This window comes from Loxodonta africana, chromosome 19, assembly GCF_030014295.1.
Source record: "Loxodonta africana isolate mLoxAfr1 chromosome 19, mLoxAfr1.hap2, whole genome shotgun sequence".
Lineage (NCBI taxonomy): Eukaryota > Metazoa > Chordata > Mammalia > Proboscidea > Elephantidae > Loxodonta > Loxodonta africana.
Window position 1 is genome coordinate 38,771,284 of NC_087360.1, and position 11,313 is coordinate 38,782,596.

An 11,313-nucleotide genomic window follows, 5' to 3' on the forward strand; every position below is an offset into this window, starting at 1 on the left:
ACCACTAGGGCTGAAGATGAAGAAATGGAAGATTTTTATCAGCTGCTGCAGCCTGAAATTGATCGAACATGCAATCAGGATGCATTGACAAGTGCTGGCAATTGGAATGCAAAAGTTGGAAACAAAGAAGAAGGATCAGTAGTTGGAAAATATGGCCTTCATGATAGAAACAATGCCGGAGATCGAATGATAGAATTTTGCAAGACCAACGACTTCTTCCTTGTGAATACCTTCTTTCACCAACATAAATGGCGACTATACACATGGACCTCACCAGATGGAACACACAGATCAAATTGACTACATCTGTGGAAAGAGACGATGGAAAAGCTCAATATCATCAGTCAGAATAAGGCCAGGGTCTGAATGTGGAATAGACCTTCAATTGCTCATGTGCAAGTTCAAGCTGAAACTGAAGAAAAACAGAGCAAGTCCATGAGAGCCAAAATATGACCTTGAGTACATCCCACATGAATTTAGAGACCATCTGAAGAATAGATTTGATGCATTGAACACTGGTGACTGAAGACCAGACGAGCTGTGGAATAACATCAAGGACATCATCCATCAACAAAGCAAGAGGTAATTGGAAAGACAGGAAAGAAAGAAAAGACCAAGATGGATGTCAGAGGAGACTGTGAAACTTGCTCTTGAAAGTTGAGCAGCTAAAGCAAAAGGAATTCATTAAGTAAAAGAACTGAACAGAAGATTTCAAAGGGCCTCTCGAGAAGACAAAATAATTATAATGACATGTGCAAAGAGCTGGAGATGGAAAACCAAAAGGGAAGAACATGCTCAGAGTTTCTCAAGCTGAAAGAACTGAAGAAAAAATTCAAGCCTCAAGTTGCAATAGTGAAGGATCCCATGAGGAGAATATTAAATGATGCAGGAAGCATCAAAAGAAGATAGAAGGAATATACAGAGCCATTATACTAAAAAGAAGTAGTCGATATTCAACCATTTCAAGAGGCGGTATATGATCAGGAACCGATGGTATTGAAGGAAGAAGTTCAAGCTGCTCTGAAGGCACTGGTGAAAAACAAGGCTCCAGGAATTGATGGAATATCAATTGAGATGTTTCAACAAACAGATGCAGCGCTGGAGGTGCTCACTCATCTATGCCAAGAAATATGGAAGACAAGTTCCTGGCCAGCTGATTGGAAGAGATCCATATTTATGCCTACTCCCAAGAAAGGTGATCCAACCAAATGTGGAAATTATAGAACAATATCAATAATATCACACACAAGTAACATTTTGCTGAAGATCATTCAAAAATAGATGAAGCAGTATATCAACAAGGATGGTTTAAGAAGAGGATGTGGAACCAGGGATATCATTGCTGATGTCAGATGGACCCTGGCTGAAAGCAGAGAATACCAGAAGGATGTTTACCTGTGTTTTATTGACTATACAAAGGCATTCGACAGTGTGGATCATAACAAATTATGGATAACATTGGAAGAATGGGAATTCTGGATCACTTAATTGTGCTCAAGAGGAACCTTTACATAGATCATGAGGCAGTTGTTCAGACAGAACAAGGGGATACTGATTGGTTTAAAGTCAGGAAAGGTGTGCATCAGAGTTGTATTCTTTCACCACACTTATTCAATCTGTATGCTGAGCAAATAATCCAAGAAGCTGGACTATATGAAGAAGAACAGGGCATCAGGATTGGAGGAAGACTCATTAATAACCTGCATTATGCAGATGACACAACCTTGCTTGCTGAAAGTGAAGAGGACTTGAAGCAGTTACTAACGAAGATCAAAGACCACAGCTTTCAATATGGAGCGCACCTCAACATAAAGAAAACAAAAATCCTCACAACTGGACCAATGAGCAACATCATGATAAACGGAGAAAAGATTGAAGTTGTCAAGGATTTCATTTTACTTGGATCCACAATCGACAGCCATGGAAGCAGCAGTCAAGAAATCAAAAGACGCATTGCATTGGGTAAATTTGCTGCAAAGGACCTCTTTAAAATGTTGAAGAGCATAGATGTCATCTTGAAGACTAAGGTGCACCTGACCCAAGGCATGGTGTTTTCAATCACATCATATGCATGTGAAAGCTGGACAATGAATATGGAAGACGGAAGAAGAATTGACGCCTTTGAATTGTGGTGTTGGCGAAGAATATTGAATATACCATGGACTGCCAAAAGAGCAAACAAATCTGTCTTAGAAGTATAGCCAGAATGTTCCTTAGAAGCAAAGATGGCGAGACTGGGTTTTACATACTTTGGACATGCTGTCAGGAGGGATCAGTCCCTGGAGAAGGACATCATGCTCAGCAGAGTACAGGGTCGGCAGAAAAGAGGAAGACCCTCAACGAGGCGGATTGACACAGTGGTTGCAACAATGAGCTCAAGCATGACAACAATAGTAGGGATGGCACAGGACCAGGCTGTGTTTCATTCTTTTGTGCATAGGGTAGCTATGAGTCGGAACTGGCTCAACGGCACCTAACAACAACAGTGTAAATTTTAAAAAGCAATAATATCAAGTTTCAGTTAATAACTGCTGAGTGAATCTTATAAGAGAGCAAGTTGTATGTACAATCTTAGGTCATGAAGTAGAGGACAAGCAATGACAGCTCTTATAGAAGTGGTGACACTTGAGATAAGGCTTAATGAAAGACTAGGAGAAGTCTAGGCAAAGAGGAATAGATTATTCCAAGCAGGAAGACAATCTTCTCTGCCTTACTCTCCCATAAGTGTTATTTAGATAAAATCTGATCTGTTAGCCCACACGTTATTCAATGGAGCATGGAGACATGTGCATTCTTAATGAGCATTACAAACGAAAGTTACCTTCCAGCCGTTTCAGAGCTTACAACATACTGTAATCAGCTTCCATTGATAAAAGAGCTGGACTCTAGCTATTGCATTTCCTTCACCTTTTCTCCATTGATTCCTGCAGCCATGAGAATCTTTTTCTTAATTTTTGCTGCTTTCATTCTTCTTGCTCAAATTTTCCCAGGTAAGAGATAAATCTTTAATAGATGTAGGCATGTCAATCAGTTCAGGATCTCTTTTGAAAAGAACAGCTCAGGTTTTTAAAAAGAGCATGACTCATCCCTGTGTCCTAAAAACGTCACAGGACAAGCCAGTTACTGGAAATTTCTTTTCTGAGCCCATAAGTAAAACAATGTGGCCACACTGATGCAATCTTCAACCAGAATAGTCTCTGATTAATTTCCTTACTAGCTCTACTACAAGGAGTTCAGACCCCTCTTTTCACTTAGATCTCTTTTCTCTTTCTGTAATCTTCAACTTAGCTTCAATATATGTCAAAGTAATTGGTTTAATATGAGAGAAAGTATCAGAATCAAACTATAAACACAAGTGTTAAGAAACTGAAGTCTTTGTAGGATAAATTAACTAAACATATATTAACAGAGTCTCAACAACCAGTTATTTCATGTCTCACTACTTTGTCTAAATCTCCTATCCCTAGATTATTTAGAACCTTCTTTATGGCTCTCACACACCACTAGAAAAATTATATCATTGAAGTCACTAATATCTTTTAAGTCTTTGAGTTCCTTGGACTGGTCTCCCCTTGCTCAATACAGCCAAGACTATCCCTAGGAAACTTCTATGTACATACCTCCTCAACTACTTTATTCCTTCTGTTATGAAGCCTTCCCTAATGGACTCTCCATGTGTTTTCTAGCACCCTGCCTGTTTCTTCATGGCTCCTGAATATCCACACTTATTTATTACACAGTCTGGCTTCAACTGAAAACCCTGGTGGCATAGTGGTTAAGAGCTATGGCTGTTAACCAAAAGGTCGGCAGTTCAAAACCACCAGGCACTCTTTGGAAACTTTATGGGGAAATTCTACTCTGTCCTATAGGGTTGCTATGAGTCAGAATTGACTTGATGGCAGTGGGTTTGGTTTTGGTTTAGTTTCAATAGGCCTGGCAAATCAATAAATGTTGAATAAGTCCTTACCATTAACGAGAAATCATGCTGGACACTAGAATGGGGGTAGGTAAAATAAAGAGGTAAAATATAATTAGAGCATAGACCTTGCTCTCAATTTGCTTGAGGTTTATTAGCCTATTATTTGAGTGTATGTCAAAAATAAATTGCCTGGAAAAGCAAGTTGGCATTTGGTAAATTTAGAATGTATAAATATGTGAATGAATGAGACAAATAAACAAAAAAACTATAATACAAAATGGTTTCTCATAAGTGCCATAAAAGAATTGCAAACTACAAACAAAAGTTTAGCTCTAACTGGGGGATCAGGAAAGGCTTCTTGGAAGGTAGTATTTGCATTGCACTTTTGAAAACTGGCAGGACTAGAAGCGAAGAACAGGGCCAAGGAAAATACTGTTAATTGGAACCATTATTGTTCCTTGAAAGAATCAACAGCAACAGGAGCATAGTACAGTTTTTCCAATAAATGCTTGCACTGATAGCATAAATATCCTAACAATTTCGCTGGTGAGGAAGGCAGGGGTTCAACCCAGGGCTATGCTATTCAAGTTTGTTTTGACTTTAAACTTAATCAGGGGTAAGATTTTCTATGTTCCTTTCATTGAAAAATCTACATTCTGTCTCTGCCTACTGCTTTTCCTCACATTTTAAAATATAATAATAAAATTATAACCTAATTCAAAAATCACAAAACTTGACAATTGGCCTTTTTGCCAGAATTTTCTATAAAGGTTATTTGGCACAGAAGAGAAACACAAGGCTCGATGTCAAAATTCCTTTAATAATATTTCAGTAACACTTGATTGTAAATAAGAAAGCAGAACTGAGAAATAAGCATTAATTTAGTCACTCCCAAGTGCTTGATGATTTTAGCTACTTACAACAATTTAGCTGATACAGTACTGTGTTCTTGTTTCAGGTGTTGTGCTAAGCGCCTTAGTTGACTGTCTTGTTTAAACCGTGCATACGTCCTATATGACAATTACTATTATTTTTCCCCCTTCATGGTGAAGAAACATAAGCTTTAAAAAGTTAAGTGATTTACCTAAAGTTCCAAAGATAGTAAATAGAGGAGTTAAGATTATAATCAATTCTGATTCAGGGTTTATACTCTTACCCACTCTGCTATGATACTTTTTCCAGTATGTTATGTGTTTCCTTTCATTCACTTGTTGTTGTGTGCTGTTGAGTCAATTCAGACTCACAGCGACCCTACAGGACAATTAGCAAATATTTATTACGTACCTACTATGTGTCCAAGAGAGCCCTGGTGGCACAGAGGTTAGCTCAAATTAGTACCACCACTACCATAACAATCCCATAGAATCTGAGTTTGAAGTGAGTTTAATAATTTAAGAGTTAATGAACACAGACTATTAAACTAAACTACTTGAGTTTGAATCTCAGTGTCAATTCTCCTAAGCTATATGAACTCTATGTCCCAATTACCTTTCTGTAATGGATATAATAATAGAGTTGTTTTGAAGATTAGGAGCCCTAGCGGTGCAGTGATTAAGAGCTACTGCTGCTAAGTAAAGGTTAGCAGTTTTGAATCCACCAGCCGCTCCTTGGAAACACTATGGGACAGTTCTACTCTGTCCTAAGAGCCACTGTGAGTTGGAATCAACTCAATGGCAATGAGTTTGTTTTTTTTGGGTTTTTGAAGATTAAGAAACATCTTATACTCATTCGTTAGGGTATAGATTAAGTTGTTATAACAAAGGGACTTAAAAATTGAGTGGCTGAAAGAAGATAGTTTATTTCTCTCTCATAGAAAAGTCCAAAAATAGGTGAGATGACTTCTCCACCAAGTCATGTTGGGACTAGGACTGAAGGCCAATTTGGCCATAGTAAAAATGTGACTATTTTATCTGAGTCCAAGGATGCTCCAAAAGGAAATGGTTAAAAAAAAAAAAAGTACACAGCATTGTTTAAAAGAATACATGGAATAAGCTCACATCACTTCCATGTCTATCTTATTGGTCCAAACTTATTCATGCGGCCATACCAGCATACGAAGCAATCAACTGAAGTTTTTAGCTAAGTAACCGTGTATCCAGTATAACTTGGAGATTCAATTACTAAAAACCTGAAAGGAACAATGATTTTTGGGGGACAGTTTAGTGATCTCGCTATATAAGGTTCTTAAATTATGCCTAACTCATACGCTATGCTGTTAGACTTAGCTATTATTATTGTTGTTGTTATCGTTCTTATTATTATTGTTGTCTTATCCTGTACTCCAGTATTTCAAACCTTATATATATTTAGGAGCCTAGTGGCACAATTGTTAAGAACTTGGCTGCTAACTGACAGGTCAGGAGCACCTGCTCCTTGGAAACCCTATGGGGTGGTTCTACCCTGTCCTATAGGGTAGCTAAGAGTTGAAATCAACTCAACGGCAAAGGGTTTGGTTTTGGGAGAGTATATATATATATACATATATATTTAGGAACCCTGGTGGCACAGTGGTTAAGAGCTCAGGCTAACCAAAAGATTGGCAGTTCAAATCTACCCTGGTGGCACAGTGGTTTTATATATATATGTTGGAAACCCTGGTGGCGTAGTGATTAAGTGCTACAGCTGATAACCAAAAGGTCAGCAGTTTTAATCCACCAGCCCCTCCTTGGAAACTCTATGGGGCAGTTCTACTCCATCCTATAGGGTCACTGTGAGTCAAAATCGACTCGACGACAATGGGTTTGGTTTGGTCTGTGTGTGTATATAGATATAAAATGCCAATTGATTGTTCAAATGCTTGACAAATTTCAGTGATCTATAACACAATATCCCAAGGTAGTTTTTTTTTTTTATCTTTGGACTATTTGAAATTTCCCCCTTTTTTTGAGGAAAAAAAATCTCAGTTGCTACAATTTCTTTCCATTGGTCTTATTACTAACTTGCACCCTGACTGAAGAAAAGAGTTAAATCTGTCTTCAATATGGTAATATTGCAATATCTGACAATATGTACCCTTTCCCCCCCAAAGTTATCTCTTTCCAAGAATAAGCATAACTCCTTTTGAGAGTACCTAACAGTTCTTTTGATTATTTCTCCTCAGAAGACACATCATCAGTCTTTCAATCATAGTTCTTTTGATTTATTTTTACTCTTCAACTTAGTCTCTCTGTTCTGAATGAACACACATCACCTATTTGCTTCCCAAAGCTAAATACATTACTCCATTGGCCTGCCTAGGCAAGCACGTTGTTTATGTTATCATTGTACCTAAAACTGTAAAACTCCAAAACCATAATGCCAATGCCTATGACCCATCATTGACCTGCCTCTATTCTAAATAATGTAGTCATTAACTTTTGTATCTATCAGAGATACTCCATTTATTTGGTGTCATGAAAAAACATCATTGGTGGAAATGATTGATTCTTGGAATTAGAAAATATTTTGCCTACTTCCTAGGCAAAAAAGCATTCTGTGTCTATGTATCCTAGAAGTGATTGTGACAGAAGTAGCTCTTTTTTGCTTTTTCTAATTGAATATCTGGTATGGGCATCCTATGTACTATACCAAGAATTTGAGCTCAGGCATAACTATTCAGGTAACATCTAATTTTTTGAATCTCTATATTTATACTCTGTGTCTCTAGGAGATTTGGCAATGAAGAATTCTAAAGTTGGCCTGGATACTATATTTTTGCCTTCCAGTAACTTATTAGACTAATTGCTTTCTTCCTTCAGCCAGGGGAGCACTTCAAAGACAACTGCATTGTAACAAAATGAGTGGTCGTTGCGAAGCAGAATGCCTTGACTTTGAAGAGAAGATAGGGGGCTGTCGAGCTGAATTAACACCATTTTGCTGCAAAAAAGCAAGGAAAAATTAAAAGCAGTAACCACAAAACAGAAGAGATGAAAATTCTCTAGCTTTGATCTCAGTGGTGCAGACTTCTCAGTCCCTTCTCTCTTTAACCTCCAAGTTTTGGATTCTCTGAAGATGTCTTGGTCCTCTTTCTGATACTGCACGGGAAATACTCTTTCTAAGTTGTGATCATCTTCAGGGCAGGCACTATGTCCTATTAACCTTGTATCCCCAGTTCCTGGCACAGAGACTATTAATTATTTCATTGATTGATTAAGTAAGGAGTGAATAAACAGATCAAACAGATAGAATAAAAATATAAAAATGTTGGACTGGGAATCAGGTGCATTCATTTCTAGAGTTCTAGCCTTCTGTGTGAAGATTCTGTTACCTGGAATATGAGGAGATTTAACTAAATGGCAAAGGGATTACCTTCTTGACATTCTGTGAAGATACTAATTGTAGCCACATCAGTAGTACCATTATTGCACCCACCTCTATCTCCTTTATACGTAGAAATTTTTTTAAATGTCTCCAATTCCCTGTCTGCTCTAGAACATCAAGTATCAACAGAAACTTGCTCCTATCAAAATTCAGGTTGACTGTAGATTGAGTAACATATTCATTCTGGACACTTTCAGTAAGAATTTGTTGAGTCATGGCCTATTAAGAAGTTCATCTAGTCCAGCACCCTCATTGACAGATCAGGAAATCTAAGCTCAAGAAGATCATACAGTTACTGGCCTAATGACACCTATATTCAGACACCTGGCTTTTTGGTCTTGTGTTCTTAGCATGTTCACAAAATAGTGTGCTGGACAAGCACGGAACAACAAAGTCCAACCCTAAAGATGGAACGTTTCTTAGCATCTCAGGTCAACAGTCAGATAAGAAAGAAATTGAAACCAGCTGCAAAAAAAATGGAAACTTTTTTTAATCCCTCCTTTTTTTTTTTTTTTTAATGATACCTTCTAAGGCAATGTAGAACTGAGGGTTGTTTAGTTTGCCTACACATGGAATCCTGGATTTCAGGCAGAGTAAAGTATATTCACTGGTCACTTTAATCATAAAAAGGGGCTTCAGAGCACACCCTCCCAGAATAGAAGAAATGAAACCCTTCAGCTCTGCTCTAAAGATTCTCCTTACCCATTCAATTAAGCTTGTTTCCTGTAGAGGTGGAAATAAAAGAGAAAAAAAATAAAGTAAAATTTCAGGAACAAGGCAAGTTTTAAAACATGAAATAATTTTTAAAATGTTCTGAAAACTATGCAAGAGGAAAACATGTAGATGAAGTTATATCTGCTACAATTAGAAGACTTGAATCAGGCTCTGCTCTTTTTCCAGAAATTCTTTATCAACTAACTCCGATAAAACTGACTGCTTTTAAGAATTTAAATGGATTTAGGCTTTCTTCTTCTCCTTTTCTCTTTTTTGCCGTTGACTTGAAATGCAGTGTACATTTTCTGTCTCTTTTCCTTTTTTTCATACCTTGTTTCTCAAATTATAGATATGTAACCTCTACCTTCATCATATCACAGAATTCTTCTTGATAAGGATACCAGTGACCACCCACAGGTCAACTCTACTAATCTATGACCACGATTCATAGATTATTTTACAAATGAACCATTTTGCAACAAGGCTCAACTCCTATTTTAAAATTCTGTCACCTTTGCTGAACTCATGGTGACCTAATAATTTACCAGGAATTTCTTGATCACTCAGCCTCTTCGGCAAGTGGAAAAGGTGATATCATATTCAAGTGAATTAACTTGGGAGCACTTAAAGCTAATAATTTCAATTTATTGCATGACTGTCATTCTATAGAAATACTACAGGTTGATATGATTAATACTTAGTATAGATGGAGTTAACACTTAAAAATATTAAGATAAAAATGGCCAGAACATGTATTTCTGAGGTAGAAAGGAAGGCCCCAGAAAGCAAAAAATGGGGAAGCAGAATGAACCTCAAGACTCAAGAGTTATCCTGAACGGTAGGAAGTGAGCACTTTCCACTCCCCATCTGACACTCCTGCCTACCTAGCATGGGGCTGTGAATGCTCCCACATAGTAGATCAATGTCAGGAGGCAGACAGTGACCACCCAATCTTCTCTTACCCACGTCGCCAAACCAGTGTCATTAAATAAAGAAAACAATACCTTAATGTCTCAGGGACAGCAGACAATATCAAGACATACAAAAAAGCAGGACAAGATGTCTCCAGCAAGTGATCAAAATAAAGAGTCAGGTGACCTTCCGACAGAAAAAAAGGTAATGGAGCTACCTGATATGGAATTCAAAAGACTAGTATTTAGGGTTCATCAAGATATTAGGAAACACAGACAAAATCAAGGAAAAAATAGATAAAATCATGGAAAACACAGACAAAACCAAATACAGCCAAAATCAAGGAAAACACAAAGCAATAGGAGAATTCAGGAAAATGCTACAAGAACAAAATGTCAAAATAAATAAATAAGTAGAAATCATTAAAAAAACAGAAACTAGAAATCCAAAAGATAAATGACATAATTTTGGAAATGGACAACTCAATAGGTGGTTTTAGGAGCCAGTTTGAAACAATGGATGACAGAATCAGTGAAACTGAAGACAAATTCATGGATGCCACCTTATTTCAGGAAAAATCAGAGAAAAGAATGAAGAGGATGTAAGAATAATGTGGGACACAATCAAAAGCAAAAAATTGGTTGCAATCAGAGTTTCAGAACGGGGGAGAAAATGGAAAACATAGAGAAGATTGTTGAAGATTTACTGACAAAACTTTTCAAATATGAAAGAAGAAAAGCTGATCATCCAAGAAGTGCAACAAACCCCAAATAGGATAAGACCTGAAAAGAAAGTCTTCAAGACTTATCATAATCACACTCACCAAAACCAAAGGCAAAGAAAGAACCTTGAGACATCTCAAGAAAAATGGAAAGTCACTTACAAAGGGGAAACAGTAAGACTAAGCTCTGATTACTCAGTACAAACTTTGCAGGCAAAAAAGCAATGGGATGACATATATAAAATCTTGTCAGAAAAAAAACTTCCAACCAAGAATAACTTATCATCCAAAACGCTCTCTCAAATACAGTGGTCAAATTACATTTCCAGGTAAATGGAAATTAAGGGAATTCAAAACAATCAAACCAAACTTACAAGAGATATGAGAGAGGTCCTTCAGTTAGAGAATCAACATCAGACAACAACCAGAGTCTAGGACACAGGACAGCATTAGCCAGATACTAACCTAAGTAAAGAACTCTCAGTAATAAAACAAAGCTGAAAGACTGAAACCAGAGACAACAATCTGTAAATGACAACAATGTCAGAACAACAAAATGGGGAATAAACGGTGTTTGTATAGAACATTCAAATGGAGATGAAGTCAAGGTGATATCAAGTAATAAAAACTGGTTCAGACTTAGGAAGATAAGGATAAATTTCAAGGTAACCACAAAGACAGTTAACAAACTACTCATCAGAATTAAAAAAAAAAGAAAAACAGTCTCAGTAAGGACAAAATCTGTAAT

The 11,313-nt window shown here is 37.2% G+C and overlaps 1 protein-coding gene across 1 annotated transcript; it reads left to right on the top strand.

The window, feature by feature from the left end:
• Positions 1-2,926: 2,926 nt before the first annotated feature.
• On the top strand, positions 2,927-7,954 carry LOC111751271 (beta-defensin 107A-like). The gene is made up of 2 exons (XM_023550947.2): positions 2,927-2,990; positions 7,657-7,954. Exons 1-2 carry the CDS (start codon positions 2,933-2,935, stop codon positions 7,797-7,799), a joined length of 201 nt encoding a protein of 66 aa, XP_023406715.2. The 5' UTR covers positions 2,927-2,932; the 3' UTR covers positions 7,800-7,954.
• Positions 7,955-11,313: the final 3,359 nt, after the last annotated feature.